Source organism: Calliopsis andreniformis, chromosome 9, assembly GCF_051401765.1.
Source record: "Calliopsis andreniformis isolate RMS-2024a chromosome 9, iyCalAndr_principal, whole genome shotgun sequence".
Lineage (NCBI taxonomy): Eukaryota > Metazoa > Arthropoda > Insecta > Hymenoptera > Andrenidae > Calliopsis > Calliopsis andreniformis.
In genome coordinates, this window is record NC_135070.1 from 7,481,995 (window position 1) to 7,498,608 (window position 16,614).

A 16,614-nucleotide genomic window follows, 5' to 3' on the forward strand; every position below is an offset into this window, starting at 1 on the left:
TTTAGTAATGTAAATGAAACACTATAATGGATGTTGTTAAACACTGATCATAATTTATGAAATATAAAAATCATTGAACAGCCACTTATTAAAAAATACTAATTACAAATTTCTTTATGTCAACTGAAATGAAAATGCTACATTTACATAGGCTGGATTAATATAATTTAACATTTATGTAGTTTTATATGGATATTTGTGTAACAAACAAATACTTAAATTACTGATAACTGAAATTGTCATTATTTATGCTAAAGTTCTTGCACTATAATCAATTTATAGTAGCATAATTTTATGTACAAGCAATGTTTTAGAACAACCAATTTTGTATCATATTATCTAGTTTATCATTATTCATATTTTTAGTATAATATAGCAAAAAGATTGAAATATCAAAAAATTATTATCTATGAAATATACTCTTAAGTGTTATAAATATTATTTCTTTTTTTATTCAGAAGTTTGTTACAGAAGTGATATGAAAAACATTAAATTATTTCATAAATTTTGCTCTAGATGAATTGCTTACAAAGTAAAGTAGTCATTTTATGAAATATTTAGTAATTAGCATTATACATTTCACAGTTTAAAAAATTATGCAATTGTATATATTAAATCACAATATTTGGATTAACACATATAACCCTGTAACATACATTATATTTATAGACACAAAGCTTAATTCAAATATGATTGCTTCGTAAGTTTCATTGGAAGAATAACAAAATTTTCTTGTAAAGTTTTTAGAACTTAAAATGATAGTTTTGCTTTGGTTCTAAATTAAAAGTCATTTTTTATCTCAATGTGGATAATACAAGAGATAATTTTATAGTTAACTTCAATGTATAATGTTGAAAACTGAAAAATTCAACTGCCATACAAATTTGGCTCTTCATATTCATGTACTCTAATGTTAACATAGTATAAACAATGTTGTAGCAATTAGATGTTTTGCATTAAATTCTGCAGTTTCATCAAAATGGATTTCTGCAATTTGGGCATGATTTCTGCAAATTTGAAACCATGCATTTGTGAATTATAAAAGAATTTAATTGTAATATAAATTCTTTATAATCTTTGTCATGTTACTGCATTTATGCAAATTACCTCATAGGCTGCCCATTGTTGAATACAGCTTTTATGAAATATATGTTCACAACGTAACATTGTGGTTTGGTCCCCTTGTTTTATCGCATTTAAACATATTGTGCACTCTTTACTGTTATCTTTTCTGTAGGATCTCCGCCTCCTATTGCCTTTGTTGCTAAGGACAGAGTAAAAATATCCTTGTGCAATTAGAATAGAGTTTCATTCGACTGAACTCTCTTTAACTTTCAAAACATTGGAATCTATAGAGGTGTGTAAATGATTAAACTTAAGTTATAAAAAAATCAAAGCTTTTTTGTAGAAGGTACAGTTTTATATTGTTTAGTCATTTGCACACTTCTGTATAATGTGCTCACATGTTTAATGTTCTTACCCGTTTACATTCCATGGATTCGTAGATTCATATTGAGTCTCAGCGTCATTCCTAGAGTGTTGCTGGTAATGTTGCCTTTGCTGGTGTTCCTCTTCTGTACTAGAGAACATATAATATAAAGCAGCAGCTATGGTAATACCAATCATAAATGCTGCTATGCCTGGGTATGCCATTTTCTGTCACTGACGATTAAAATAGCCACTAGTACACTGCACAATGACAAATAAGCTACGAATATCACATCTGTTCGTTTCACGAGCCTAACTTATCAATGGCTGTATAGGGGAAATTGTAGAAATCCCCGTACTATAAACGACTAAAAATGTCAAATACCAGCTTCCCAAACGATCCCCTTCAATCTGCGTCAACATGTAAGCCGAAACTATATGTATTTACATACACATACTGCACTACCCGCGTAAAATACATCGTTACAGGTTAGCCAACGCAACTACGCAGATTATTGAACGTTGCAATACTGCAGATTAAATGCAATACGAATTTTTCTTTTTGTAAAGTGATTATAGATATACTTATATTCACTGAAGAGAAACAGAGAAATTGTTAACTGATATTCAATATAGTCTTGGAATACATTATCAATTCAGGTTTTGGAGATGCTTGGGACTGAAGCTAAATTTAACAAAAAATACACTAATGTAACATAACAAGTTGAAAATCAGAGAAAATATCAAGTAGGAAATTTACATATGTTCAATAATCTTATAAATAAAAAATTGTAATATAACTAAGTACAATTAATTGCATTTGTATTTATTCTTTTCAATTATTTTGTACAATTTACGATTCAGTCTTGCAATTTGTAATAGGGATTTCATACTTTACTGTTGCAACTGAAATTTTTATTTTTAAACTGACTTATTACGTATACATGTGTCATGTATATTTGTTTACTAAAAATATGAGCCTGTAGTGTTCCGTATGGTCTATTTCGGATGATCGTTATGTAACAATAAAATTGTTGCATTTTTAATGCGTAGATTTTTATTTATCAACAGTTATAAAATGATACAGATTTAACTATATACATTAACTTCACTATTTAACCTAGGACAATTAAGTATACATACTATTATTCTCGTGCTTAGCCGAATCATTTTTAATGTTCTTCACGTGCGAATATTACACCTTTTTTCAGTTAAATATTAAACTTATACCGAGTTAAATCAATTACTTTTGTTCAATTTAACGATTAATACAAAAGTCTTCATCGCTGTTTTCCAATACCATAGATATTGATGGAAATGTTTAATACAATTTTCAGTCAGAATAAAATTGGAAAACCGTTACTATAATAAGAACGTATCTGAAGTTTAATTTTACATTGCCAATGATATTACCTAAAATCTGAACATACTTAGCTGATCATTAAAAAACGTCCTCCGTAACGGCTCATCCTTAAGTACTCATTTCAAATTTGACAATCTAAGGGTGCTGTAGAATGTGGGGGTGATAACGTAACAGGTGTTATCGACGAGATCGAACGCTCGATAGATTGCAAGGATGGTGCTTGTTGCTTAATTAACATGTGTCGAAGAGACTGTGCTTCCTCCCGAAGCGTTATTATTTGCGCCCTCAAAATCGCATTCTCGTGTTCTAACATAGTCGCTCGTAACGCGATCTATAATGCAGTTTCAGATTTCAATTTCTCTTCTTTTAATAACCTTATCCATAAAGATTTACTCACATGGTCCTCTCGAATCTTACGAGCATCTCGCGATTTTTTTGCTGCTTGGTTATTACGTTTACGTCTCTCGTAATATTTCTCGTCTTTCTGATCATCTGGAATCGGTTTTTTCTCGCTTCTAGGCCGTCGCTGCACACTCGTAACACCATTCGAGCTCAGAAGACGTCGAGTTACCATGGTACCTATTTTACCAATACTTATTTAATCGCGTAACAATACTCAATAAAATTACTTTTCTTTAAAAAAACGAAGTATCAATATTCTTTTCATGTTAATTTAAAGATTAATTGTACTCTTTAAGTACGCGCGTATGGAATTGCAAAAACAATTGCCCCGGGTGAGGATCGAACTCACGACCTTAAGATTATGAGACTTACGCGCTGCCTACTGCGCTACCGAGGCATTTGAAAACTGTATTTTCGAATAATCTTAAATAATAAACAATTCTAATACAATAATGCTCCGTTAAATTGATGTGATTTTGAATCAGCAAAGTCAAACTAATGAACTCATGGGGCCTGCCTTGAATAATCTATTCAGTCCAACTATGGAGAAAGGCAGTAATTACAGGAAAACGTGAAATTAAATTTTTTGAATTTTTTGGATTTGAATATTTTGCGTGCTATTTTAGTGTAAAATAGCAATAACATATTGTTAATAAATACTGCTTTTTTCCATAGTTGACCTGTACCCAAACTAGTCTTATTGTCGAACCATGTGACCTGAACAATTTCTCGGTTGGGTTGATTGCAAAAGTGGTAGGAATCATTTACGTCAATCTAATGAGTCAGTTTCAGAGTCAGTTTAACGGGGTACTACTGTAATGCTTATTAACGTATTTTGATAAAAAATACGATCAATAATGTATAAACTTACCCGTATTAGTGCTTGAAAATGGTTGCTGCACGTTTATAGATTGTATCAACGGTGGTACGGTGGCCAAAAATGGGGATGGAAGCAAAGATCCCGGAAGTGAAAATGCAGCCGATGATGCTGTCAATGGCGATGGTGTTCTTCCAATTGATATATCTGGTATACTAGAATTTACTAAAATATCTGAGTCTCCGAAGTTGTAGTCTCTAGAATTATATGGCTCGTATCTGTAAAAGTCTGTCAATTCAACAAAATTTATTTTCGTTTACAATAATAGCGATCTTAGCTTGTAAGAAGTAAGCTTATAATAACTTTTGTTAATGTATTTTTCATGTTTTAAGAGTCTATATTTAGCGTGATTAAGATATTTGTCATTTTAAATATTAAATTGATCTATTTACAAATTCATTTACATATAAAGTTTATTAAATTTAGATTTATTTTTATGCAGTAGAAGATGTGTATATATTTTCAGCATATAAGTAGGCTACATATTTAGGAATCTAGTAACTATAGTTTTTATATTATAGTTTGTCTATATTCTTCTTTTATTTATTGTAACATAGTACTATGTGACTCTATTATGACGCTACTATGTACGATTTATTTTAAAGAAAGTAGATTTCAAGAGCCCCTGTGGCCTAATGGATAAGGCATCGGTCTCCTAAACCGGGGATTGTGGGTTCGAGTCCCACCAGGGGTAATTAATTGATATAATTTTTTTATATTTTTATAATTTTACGAATTACACTGTGTATGGATATACTGTGTATGAAATACTTAAGTATTGGATATGAAATAAAAAGAGATTTCTATAATAATTCTATCCAGGACTACTTATCGATTTTACATTACAGTTTGCTTAGAACAAATTCTAACTCATTTTAAATATTTCACTAATGAATTAAAACAATAATGGCATTAGTAATGTTAAATGAATTCGCATATTCAGTTGACTACATTAAATAAGTAACGAGTTGCTTTCGCGGAATATTCATTGACACACTGTACATTTTATGAAATTTGATGTTTGCAAAGGCACTATAGAAGTGCATCACATTTTACAATTAATTAACGCATGTAGTGCTAATAACATCAGTAAACAAATTAATTTGTTACGAGAAACATTAGAACGTAACAAAAAATAAAACAATTTATGTAAAAATACATATGAAGGATTGAGAGAAAATAAAATTAAAAAAAGAAAACCTCCAACCGTGACAATGTGTTGCATTGAACACATTGCCGTGACCAGGATTCGAACCTGGGTTACTACGGCCACAACGTAGGGTCCTAACCACTAGACGATCACGGCTACTGGAGGACTTGGAAAGTACTTGGAAATCAGCCAACTTGAAGAGTCACGTTGTCCAACTTGCTCATTTATCCATAACTTGAGGCTATATTATGTATCTACTAATTAAATAAACCATCGAGTATTGCAATTAATGTAACGTATAGACTGGTAAACGTAGATTCGCTCCAAAAAGTATGAACATTGTGGAAATAACTTCAAACTCTCACAATACTGTATGCACTATGCACGTTTAAATATACATATACTAATTACAAAGTTTACACATTATTCTTGTAACAATTTCTTTTTTCTTGGTTATATATCATTTATAAAAAAAACCATTCATAATAAATTTTAAAGAAAACAGCAAAATTATACCAGTGTAAGAAATAATTTTAAAAAAGGGGGGAAAACATGTATATGTAAAAAAATAATAATAATTGAATTCAATAACTTTGAAATTTTGCAATAACCGTACAATTTTTCTAAATTTTTTGAAAGTACCTGAGGTCGGCGCGAAAAGGCTGTAACTTTGCAGAAGCTGCAACGCAGAAAACGCGCTAGACACTGTGCTTCCAGTACAAATCGTTCTCGCGTGTGCGTGGGAGGTCATCCCTTCAAAAATTCACGTAGAACTCGAAATCACGGACAGATTCGCGCAGTGTAATCCTAAGTACGATCAGGCCATCCTCTTCGTTCATGAATGAGTCAATTAAACACCATTTAAGAAAAATGAAACTCGACGAAATAGCTCGAATAGTTCCCCAAAGAAAGTTTTTTCAATTGTTCCATTTGTTCCAAAGAATTCTTCCCCGAAAACTAATTCTCAGTCAATCTGACCAATATCAAAACTAATACACATTGCTCTTCTGATATCATAAATCTTCAAAGATCACAGTTTCCTTTTCGCCTTAGTGCTCCAATTTGACAAGTTTTCTTTCTCAAGATTTATCAGTTTTTTTCACCGCTAGAATTTGTTTAATTATATCCTCAGTTAGAGATTTCCACGTATCTTCTTTCGGTGAAGTTCTTCGAAGATCAGTCCAGTTCGTCAGCGAACACCCCAGGTCGTCGCGACTTCGACTTCCTGTCCCGACCCTGTTGACGTTTCGTGTCACGTGCTGTTTTGCTGCATACCTATCCACCGGAAGAATTTCCAATTCGTCGTCGCGAGGGGTGGTTCCCGCCCCTCAGTACATGCGCAATATCCAGCAGAGGCATTGTTCCGCCCCTGAATCATTACGGACAAGCCAGCCAACGTGTGCTTCGAGTGGTCAAGGAAGGCGAAAAGCCATCTAGACTGACCAATCCCGAGGATGTCAACTCCATGAGGAATAAATTGCTCAGCCTTTAATGTTCCGTATCACGACCCTAATCTCTGATCCATTCGTACAATAGGTCGATCACGTTTTTGAATCTTGCATGAGCAAATGACGAAGATTAGGATCGTCGAAAATTGTTATGGGCGGAAATGGAAGACTTGAGAAGGTTTGGAATCTTGGAGAGATCTTGAAAATCGACAGTGATAGTCGGTGAATCAATTAGAGGAAAAATAAGTTCCTGTTTATACTAAATTGTTCTTAGAGGGTGCATTGATATAGTAATTAAGCTGTATTTTTGTTTCTTTCCTGTTGGGCAATTTTAGGGGGTACCATTGGTATGAGAATCGTTTATGTTATCATGATGAAGGAAGGACTTCGTAAAATTGGAGAATGACCAATTTCATGTCATTAATGTTCAGGAAGCCTACGAAACGCTTTCATCGTTTCAGGAATGACAATTCCCTTTTGACTTTTCACAAAGTTTCTTGTAGCATGCTACTATCTGTATTCATAGTTGCATGGATAGTGTTTTACCAAAGGTAGACCAGGCAGAAAGAGACTACATACGTGTTTCTAATGTCTCTGGGACAGTCGACAGCTGGTACTTTCATGCCGGACGAATGTTTAATGCGGAAGGTAATTATTATGAAGTAAATTGGTCGCGGACGGGGTCAACATTGAGGGGGTTGCAACATTGATGAGGTAGACTGAAAACAATTTTAAACTCCGAGTCGTCCTCATCAATGTTGCAACCCCCTTTCACTGCATTCAACCCAGCTAGTAATTAATGGTCGAAAGATCGATTGTTTGTTTGAAGGGTCTAATATTCTGTAATGTTGTGTACAACCTCCTTGACCTTCGATCTACGAATGTCCTCCTTTTCACTTTTTTAGGGAAATCAGATTAAAGTTATCATATGAATGCAATGAAAAACCAAAACCACTTGTGTCATTTTTTAATCACAAGATTCTAAAAATAGTGCTTATAAGGCAAAATTTATTTAAGGAAGAAATTACTACAATTTAAACTTCTTCTGTTAAAAATACAAATTGTATTAGGTATAAACTAACATTTTTCTAAAAATACGACTTACATCATTCTGCATCACAACTACAGAAATAGGGGCTAAATAATTATCTACAAATTTTTTGTCAAGTTCATAACAATAAATGTTTCTATTTATTCTAGGAAAATTGTATATCGACGGTAGGATGATGATTGCATAAAAAAAGTTCGCAGGTGCGACGGTGATTTACGGCATAGCGTGTCCTTTCGTATGCGAAATAGGGACGAACGATCTGGATTACATTGCCTGTTCAAATTTAACTTGGGGAGTCGTATCGTTGGGTTAAATAACGTCATTTGTTATCGTAATATCTAATTTAGTGGCGAAGGGTGATGCGCCTCTACCATGTGGCCGTGATCTCACGAGGTAGTACAGGTGTCTTAGGAACAATAGTTAGCTTCCGTAACTTTGCCAGGTGTATTAAGCCAAGAAATCGGGTGAATCATTTTCGGAATTGCCTTGAACCTACCTGTTCCTCTTCACTTCCAAAATATCGAGTTTACTGTTACTACTTGCATGTCACAATTGATTTCAACTCTATTTCGAATCTTTGCAAGGTGAACAAAGTTGTTAACAGGTTTTATAATTCCACACAGTGTCCTGTACTCTTTCATGAAGGAATAAATTTGTAAATGTGTAGGATCCTTCTGTATTGTAATTTATTTTTATTTGAGAGGCGTCTGGTAAAATACTTATTATGTAACAAAATCATAAAAATATGTTATGTGCAACTAACAATCGGTTTCAATTGTCAGCACAAATAGATATCTCATATATGCCTAATTAACTTGTGTCATGCCAAGATGAGGTCATTCAGAGTTCAAATACAAATTTTTAGAATTGGGATTTAAAGAATTGAAATAAAATTTGAAGAGTTTGAGTTCCCAATAATATTACATAATTCCTGAATAATCACATTTTAATGTACTAACAATTAAATTAAACAAATTAACGATTACCGACAAAAAATGAAGGCTTTTATAAACTAAACTCCGCCTCATTTTAATACATGTTATCATGTCTCGTTACTATCCCCCATTATATTGTTTCCATTACGCATATAGCAAACAAATCCTTGAAATAGTTACACCACATTCCGATTTCAGCTAACATTTACTCAGCTTTGTTTCCCCGCCAGCGTATAATCGCGACGTCCATCGTTGATCATAAAAGGGTTGTATAAACGCGATCCAGGCATCATTTGATCAAGCCTGGCCGTCCTTCCGCGGAAGCAGAAACAATCAGTGAGATTGTCCCGACATTACGAGCTTCTATTCGTCGCTTTGTCGGCCGCTCGTTATCATTATGCCGCTGGATTCGCGTTAGCGAATGCCCTCCTCCTCCTCTTCTAGTCTACTCGTGCGAACCCAAACACCTGTCCGCGACCAGCAGGTAACGTGACATCACGTCATGTGACCTGTTCAACCCCCTGACGCGCCCCGAAACCCCTTCAACCCCCATGACAATGCGCGACCTCGGGGTAATCTGCCTAATCACCGTCCTGGAAAAGACAGATCGCACACGCTGTTGGCGATACGTATTGCGGAAGTTTCAAGAATTTTTCCAGTTTTGGACGATGTCTGCACGAGAGTGGCAGACAAGGGACAATCTTGTTGTTGGGTTTAATATTGCAAAATGTAGCGGGTTGGGAGTGGGCTAAAAGTGACAGGGTTGATAGTTCTAAATGGGAAATTTTATACGTACATATGTAGGTATGTTAACCCTCAGAAAGGCGACTATTTAAAACTGCTGCTTTGCAAAGTCGACGTGGGGTCAAAAATGACCTGGCGTAGGCTAGGCAAGGGATAAATGTATTTTTAAGAAAGAAAGAAAATTATCGAAATATTACCCTTGACCGTTCGAGGGTAAAAGAGTAAAAAGAGGATAAAAAATGTTGGTTTTTAGAGTCCTCTTGCTAGGAGCCATTGTCTCCATCATTTCTTGGACAGTTCCTAAGAGAACAGTATTCTTTTTTTAGGCAATGTAACATAGGGCTGTTTGTCATCTCCAAACTATCACTCAGCAGGCACCCATGGCTACTTGGCTACGTGGTTTTGAGGCACTGGTTATCGTCAAGCACGCAGACTTTACAAACTACATGGGCACAGCGTGGGTCCTCTTCTGCCGTGAATGTCCCTATCATAAATCCATTGAGGGTGAAATAACATCGGTCCACTGCCTTCGAAAATCCTCCAAAATGAGCTGTCCCTAGAGTTTATTGCGAATCTTGATTATCTTCGTCCTTCTGACCGTCTGCATCTTTTCGTTGAAAAAACTTGAAACGACTTGCACTGAAAACAAAAAAACGAGAAGCAGCTTCCTATATCTCCCCTTGTTCAATCATTATTTCAATTACAAAAAATAATTCCTTCTTCCTTAATTAATTCCTACGATTCAGGGATCCATACTATAGCTGTCTCAACCCTCCAAATTCTAGAGTACCTACACCTATACAGAATTAGCCTCGCTCTCCTCGAAAATCACCTTCTACATCTATCCCTGTTCTTCGGTCGCAAAGGTGGCGAACACGACGCAAAATGGTGCGCAACACCGCGTGTACCCCGTTGTCGTTCTCGACAACGCGTCAGTGGTCGCGTGTCTAACCCTTAATTTTATCTACCGTCCCCGTTTGCCTCCTTCGACCGCGGGGGCATGGATTCTCTCCTTTCACCCTCGCGCCAAGTCACGAATCGCGACGCCCGACTGTTTCACAACTCGAGCAAAGTTATCTCATCAAGTCGTCACGAGGACGCGACCGCCTTCTACCTTCCGTACCTGCTCGCAGAAGATGCGATTAAACTTTCCTTACTTTACGGCTTGGCTATTTACGATCTCGCCCCCTTGCCTCTTCTCGCCCTTCTCAAAGAGAGTATGCTTGGTATCAGGTGTACTGATTAGCAGGGATTCCCGTTTTGTTACTTTCTTCTCTCCTGCATGACTAGCGGGCTGGTTTTCACTCTTCTTTTTTAGTTCAAGGTGCTTTTGTGGAGAAAACTTGTCTGAAATCATATAAAAAGTTAAGGGTGACTTGTGAATTTTGTAGAGGTCTATGTGTAAGGTTATTCGTTGGTAGACGAGCAAAATCCACATTTTCTAAACTTTGCCAGCTGTAAGAAAAAGAAAGAATAGATTTATTTATTCTTCGACGACATCTGTGTCAGGGTCTTCCATTTTTTTAGGTGTTTTCATAGTTCTATTTGAGAGAGTTTTACTCAATACTCTTGTCAATGATAACTATAAATCGTGTTGATACTGTTTGAGCTAGAAAATACAGTATTAAAGGCTTTAATACTAAAAAAGCCACGTGTTTGAGTTTACGCTGCCTTGACAGAAAACTGTCCTATTTTTTGAGGAAGTCAATTTGTTACAGATTGTATATTTTCTTAGAAGACTTGACCTGGCTGGGAAACGCTTAGTGAAAGTTGGGTCGTTTTTCGAGTACTTTAAGAGAATACACAATCCGTGACAAATTGAGTTCCTCAGAAAAGGCAGCATTCTCTGTCGAGGTAACGTAAACCCAACACGTGGTCTTAACACATAAACTTTCCAACGATGTAATTATCACTTCCATTTTCGCAGTAGATACTTCTTCAGGTAAAAATGCTCCATATTTAAAGAGAGATTAAACAAAAAATATTTCCTTTCTTTATTGTTTTCCACTATTCTTTTATTAATCCATAAGTCTGAAACACTCTGTATAAACTGGTGAAATGACGATACTATTCGCGTTACCAGTTGCATCAAACTCATCCGACAACTTTCTTTGTCCTTTGACCCTAGGCTCATTGTTCCCTCGTTTAAGACAACTTTTTCAATCAGCTTAAAAATGTAGAAAGCAAATTGTAAAGAAATACCAAAATTCTAGTAGGACTACTTAAGCATTTAATAATCAGCATCTATATTTTATATCGCTATGTGAAATTTAATTAATTGAAACGTGTGATGCGCACGCCGAAAAGAATTCTTCAACAGTCAGGACTTAATCATTTAGGCTATTTGGTCCCGCGAAACATGAAAGCCGTGCTACAGCCTTCCGGTTCCCAGGCTGTCGGCAAATTGTGGCTTACCGCGCCAGCACGGTTCTTATCCGCACTCGTCCAGGTAATTCTTGGCAGGCCAACCCATCGTTGTTATCAGACGTGGAAAACAACTCGCACCTTCCATAAAATGCGAAGGAAAAAGAACGAGAAAGCGTGAATCTGTCTGAACTGCTCGTTCTACTTTGCTGACTTCTTCCTTTTTTCGATTTTACTTCCTCTACTTCGTGGCCTGTTCTTACTTTTCGGAGATTTCTAGCGTAGACAACTTTGAAATTAACCCAGCACTAGTAAACGTGGTTCTTGGACAATTTTGTGATATCATTCAGTAAGGTCTCTTTGATGATTATGTAATTAGTTTCCTTAGAAGCAGGAATTTGACTTTGGTTTTTAGTTAATTTTTTTGCTTAAAGGAAAAGATTCAAGAGGGAAAAATTGTTGAAAAAAATTGTTTGAAGCAACATGATTGAACCAGTTTTCACGTTTATTCAAGGAGTAATATAGTGTGCTTTGATTCTCTAACAGGTTAACATTCTTTTTAATATTACCCAAATCAAAATAATGTTGATTTCTATTTGAAGTTACTGTAACGTAAAACTAACAATGAAGTTCTCAAATATTTATTAAACCTTTACAATTAAGTCAAATAGATCGAAATATGTACGTAATAAGATCCTCTAATATCGTTGTAGGAGAAAAGGAACAGTTTAGAAAGTAGAATTCCACGCGCAGCAACTAGGAAAACATTACTGTTTGTTCGAGGAAGAGAGACAGGCATGTAATTTCATTATGACGTTATTGAAACGGTATTAGACGCTAGAGAGCAAGTAATGCAAGACAATTTCTACAGAATATTAGAGACTACATTCGGAAAATGTGCGCTTCCGTGTACAGGCGGACATCGTCCAGTGGCCGGCTTATATTAATATTTTACGGACCATGTCTGTTCTCCCTTCTACGATCAAACGCTCCTCCTATTTTTTTCCTCTCCAGCTCAACACACCGCCCCCTGACCAGATAGCATGTTTCGTAGCGTTATTTAAATTGCAAATCAATACTGCTGCTTGGAAAACACAGTTACATGCCAAGTACATACTCATGTAACGCGAAAGCAAGATGGATCTGATAGGTGTTAACAGGAGGATCGATCTAGAGTCTTCTATCCACTTCGATCACTAGATCATAATAGTTTGTTTCTGATAAGCGATATCTGATTAATTGGATTAATAGAATACCGTTGCATATTTAACTAATCAAAATGGTGATCAATTTTGAATTATTTGTGCGTAATGGTAACATAGAAATCCATGTTCCTATATGTATAATATTACATACATGCAACAGGGTTTGTAGTCTGCTAAGAGTGTAGTGATTCACCTTTCTGTATTTAAAAAGATAATACAAGTTTCATAGAAACATTGAAACTGTCAAATGAGAAAAGGGAAAACAATGTAGTATCAGTAAGATCTATACTCTTTTTATGTAGAAGTTGAACAAGAGTCTCAGTCATGGGACTGTGAACGTATAAATAACAATTTCGAAGATAGAAAGAAGTATCTGTAGAGATGTGCAGTGTTAATTTCATTTTTCTTTGCTAAATTACTTTGTATTATATATGTAATACAAATATCAAATTCGTTTACAGAATATTTCCCTTTCTTCTGTTTATTTAAACAGTAACCTATTCTTAAAATTACATTGCTTCCTTCAAGAAGCCTCGAGATCGAAATTATACGATAACCTACAGATTCACACAGTCCACACTTCTCCAAATTTTCCTACATTAATCATCATTACTCAAATTAATTATGAAGAACTCAGAAAGTATACCAGATGAAGAGGCAAACAAAATGCTCAACGAAATCCTCAAAGAGGACGAAGGGGAGAACACAGATGAAACAGAATCTTGCTCAGCAGATTGTGCAGAAGAGGATCCTGCGAAGGTTAAAAATCGAATTCGAAGTAATAAAGAAAAAACCCAACCACAAAAAAGACTCCTGAAACCACCCCTACCAAAATGAATATCAGGTAGAAATCTAGTGAAGAGGATCTTATTCTCCACAGAAAGTCTGCGAGTGCTCGCGAATCGCAGAGTACTCGTCGAGATTCTCGTTGCGCGTGATGGAGGCGATGCGTTCGCTGCAGCAAGACAAGGATGAACCCCTGCCGACCTCCACTGCCGAAGATATCGTTGAATATATCGAGGCGAACTATCGGGACGACGGTGACCTTTACGCTCAGGTGCGAACAGCGCTGAAACAGGTCTGTTCCCAAGGGTTAGTTCTACGTCAAGGCGAAGCAACGCGAGGGCGAAAATGTGTCTCGCGTGAGACACGATCGCGTTTCAAGGCAACTCTGCAAACCGTTTATCTCGTTCGAAGACTGTGCGCATCTATCGACCGATCCTGTTCGTGGCTCTGACTCGTTAATTGCTATTATGTGACGCGAATCTAACTGACTTCGAGGGAAATAATGTTTACATGTCTGTTATTATTAGACTCTTTCTTCATTAAGATGACGCGCAAGTATTCTTTTTTGCGAACCCTTTTAACGAGGGGTGTTTCAAATGAAAATTCACCGATCTGTACTTTTTCTTGGGTACAGAAAATATGGATGGTATCGTGAAGTACATGTGGACGAAATTTGTATTTTGAGGGAATGAATATCCAACAATATTCCGCCCCCACTCAAAACTATTAGAATTAGAATACTTGCTTCATCACAACAAATATCTGAAAGAAGTTAGAAAACTACGAACCCTAGGTATATTGTATGTACCTACTAAAGGAGAGATTTCTCGAGCTCTTTACAACTTGAAAAATGTTAAATTTGGATCATTTTCTTTCTATAAAAAATTCTCAAATTATTTATTTTCGTATATACCTTTAAGTTTAACATTCGAATCCCCATTGGGAAAATATTTTTATAAAGTAGAAGACGTATAAAAGTCCTCTGAGAGTGAGGGTGTACGTCATCTCTAGCAAGAAAATAATTATTTGACAACTCATATTTCAGCGCATAATGTTCAATAACTTACATATTGAATCAGACTTGCCGAGTATCTTTAATCCCACAGACTCGTCATGCAATTGCTGGAGAATAAGTACCATTTCATTGGACCAGACGCCATCTCAATGAACCAAGCCACTTGCTCCAAAGATCGAGGCGACTGTCTGTTAGCATCATCACCGAAGGCTCCTGCAAAACGTCGGAAACGAAACAAAGTTGAAAAAGGCCACTGTGGCTGTGGAACCTCCACCACAGAGGAATTAGAGTCTGAAACAAAACGTGGAAAATTTTCGAACAAAAATCAGTCTTCGAAAGAAACTCCTGATGACGATGATCCCATAACCATTTTGGATGGCGAAGACGAAGAGGATAATGCTGCCGGAGACGTTCCACAGTGTTCTTGTACTGACGAGGACGTATGTGACTTTGGATAATGTAAATAGAAATGCTAAATATATTATCAAAATAGAGGAAATTTTGCAGATAAGTGCAGAACAAAATGGAGATGCTGAAGATCGCGAAAGAACCTATCTTCAGGCAAATCCTAGTGAAAGAAAAAGGACAGCATTAGATCAAGATATTTTGAATACCATGGATATATCACATACTACAGATGAACACCATCGAGAATCTCAAGCTCAGATTGTTTCAAAGACATCCAAGCAACGTGAGAAGGAACTTGCAAGATGGATTAAACGTTGTCAAGAAGAGTGCGAACGACGAAGAAAGCAAAATTGAATATGCAATGATTAACTGATTTATATAACAATTTTTTAGATAAACTGCTCATGAATCAAATACTTTCACCTGTTCTTTCATTCATACATTTACTTATAGTAATTACATTACTTAATTTCAATGTAACTTTATAAAAATATGTTGTAAAATGACATATTTGCTAAAAGTTGAATTTATATCTCAATCGAAATTTACAAGTTGTAAAAGGGGATTTAATGACAGAAACTGCATATTAGAATGAGGGTATTAATGTACGAGTTATACTATGCACTTTGTCTTGCAATTATAATTAATACAATTAATGTGTTTATAATTTTTTCTCAATGGTTTTTAGACAGCTAAAGAACCATTATCCCAGGAACTTCGTACAGCACTTTCGATTAGCACTTTAATTTTCTTTGTTCTACTAATTTGCATATGTAGATTCATTCATCCTTTTCGAGAGAGCTTAACCTCAGGTTAGGAGAAAGGCGTAGATTTCTTCCGGTTCTGTCAGTGGGAATTAAATATCCGGTGTTCACGGCAAAGGAAAGTGCCTTGCGTACGTAACACCTTGCTTCGTCACGGTCTGAGCATTAACAACATGTTAGAACTAGTTCAACCGTAATAAACGAAATAATTAGTTTTCTCAACCTGCGTTCGTATATTTGCGCAAAGGATGAATAGTTCTTTTTCTTGCGTTTCTCCTTCGAAATTTGTTACACGCGTTGTTCCTTAACTTTCGAACGCTGTCCGAGTACGATATTTTGCTCAAATAGTTGTACACCAGATCTGAAACCGTCGATTTTTGATCATGTCGTCGTGAGCCCTGTCCTGGACTTTTAGGAGGATATCCCAATCTATTCGATCAATGTCAATTAATAATAACGTCTTTGAAGTCTTTGAGGCTTGAGTTCTTTTACCTAACTTCCTGTTCCTTCCTTCTTTCCTTTTGCCTAGAATTGTGTCGGTAACCTCGGCCTTTCACTGCCATTTTCACTATTTTATTGTATCTAATTTATTCAGAGAAAAAGAAACACAATGGAAAAGAGCTTTTTATAAACAAATTTGTATCATTCATATATAACACTCAATTTAATTTTAT

At 35.7% G+C, this 16,614-nt stretch overlaps 2 protein-coding genes and 3 non-coding genes across 7 annotated transcripts; 1 reads left to right on the plus strand and 4 right to left on the minus strand.

Moving 5' to 3' along the window:
* Positions 1–518: 518 nt before the first annotated feature.
* On the minus strand, positions 519–1,986 carry LOC143183108 (uncharacterized). Of its 2 annotated transcripts, XM_076384535.1 has the most exons (4): positions 1,814–1,986; positions 1,481–1,579; positions 1,108–1,264; positions 519–1,007 (listed from the first exon to the last, which is right to left on the minus strand). In XM_076384535.1, the coding sequence occupies exons 1-4, from the start codon at positions 1,849–1,851 to the stop codon at positions 975–977; spliced, it is 327 nt and encodes a 108-aa protein (XP_076240650.1). In that variant the 5' UTR covers positions 1,852–1,986; the 3' UTR covers positions 519–974. The 2 variants fall into 2 exon arrangements, with proteins under 2 accessions (XP_076240650.1, XP_076240648.1); XM_076384533.1 differs by having other exon boundaries at positions 526–1,007; positions 1,481–1,842.
* A 435-nt stretch (positions 1,987–2,421) lies between these two features.
* On the minus strand, positions 2,422–4,186 carry LOC143183107 (hepatic leukemia factor). Of its 2 annotated transcripts, XR_013002561.1 has the most exons (4): positions 4,065–4,186; positions 3,189–3,370; positions 2,859–3,122; positions 2,422–2,790 (listed from the first exon to the last, which is right to left on the minus strand). XR_013002561.1 is itself a non-coding variant. In XM_076384532.1 (3 exons), exons 2-3 carry the CDS (start codon positions 3,363–3,365, stop codon positions 2,913–2,915), a joined length of 387 nt encoding a protein of 128 aa, XP_076240647.1. In that variant the 5' UTR covers positions 3,366–3,370; positions 4,065–4,186; the 3' UTR covers positions 2,422–2,912. The 2 variants fall into 2 exon arrangements, 1 of the variants encoding a protein (XP_076240647.1); XM_076384532.1 differs by having other exon boundaries at positions 2,422–3,122.
* Trnam-cau (transfer RNA methionine (anticodon CAU)) lies at positions 3,518–3,590 on the minus strand. The gene has a single exon. It is a non-coding gene; the product is annotated as a tRNA-Met (tRNA).
* A 505-nt stretch (positions 4,187–4,691) lies between the features above and the next one.
* Trnar-ccu (transfer RNA arginine (anticodon CCU)) lies at positions 4,692–4,764 on the plus strand. The gene has a single exon. It is a non-coding gene; the product is annotated as a tRNA-Arg (tRNA).
* Positions 4,765–5,304: 540 nt separating this feature from the next.
* Trnah-gug (transfer RNA histidin (anticodon GUG)) lies at positions 5,305–5,376 on the minus strand. Its single transcript has one exon. It is a non-coding gene; the product is annotated as a tRNA-His (tRNA).
* Between the last annotated feature and the right edge of the window lie 11,238 nt (positions 5,377–16,614).

What these genes read in the sequence shown, in the direction of transcription:
- LOC143183107 (XM_076384532.1), bottom strand. Translation starts at nt 3,365, where the DNA reads ATGGTAACTCGACGTCTTCTGAGCTCGAATGGTGTTACGAGTGTGCAG. An exon ending in GTAAGATTCGAGAGGACCAT is followed by an intron (nt 3,123 to 3,188) that starts GTGAGTAAATCT and finishes ACTGCATTATAG; the next exon opens with ATCGCGTTACGAGCGACTAT.
- LOC143183108 (XM_076384533.1), bottom strand. Translation starts at nt 1,653, where the DNA reads ATGGCATACCCAGGCATAGCAGCATTTATGATTGGTATTACCATAGCT. An exon ending in AATCCATGGAATGTAAACGG is followed by an intron (nt 1,265 to 1,480) that starts GTAAGAACATTA and finishes CTCTGTCCTTAG; the next exon opens with CAACAAAGGCAATAGGAGGC. An exon ending in AACAATGGGCAGCCTATGAG is followed by an intron (nt 1,008 to 1,107) that starts GTAATTTGCATA and finishes TCAAATTTGCAG; the next exon opens with AAATCATGCCCAAATTGCAG.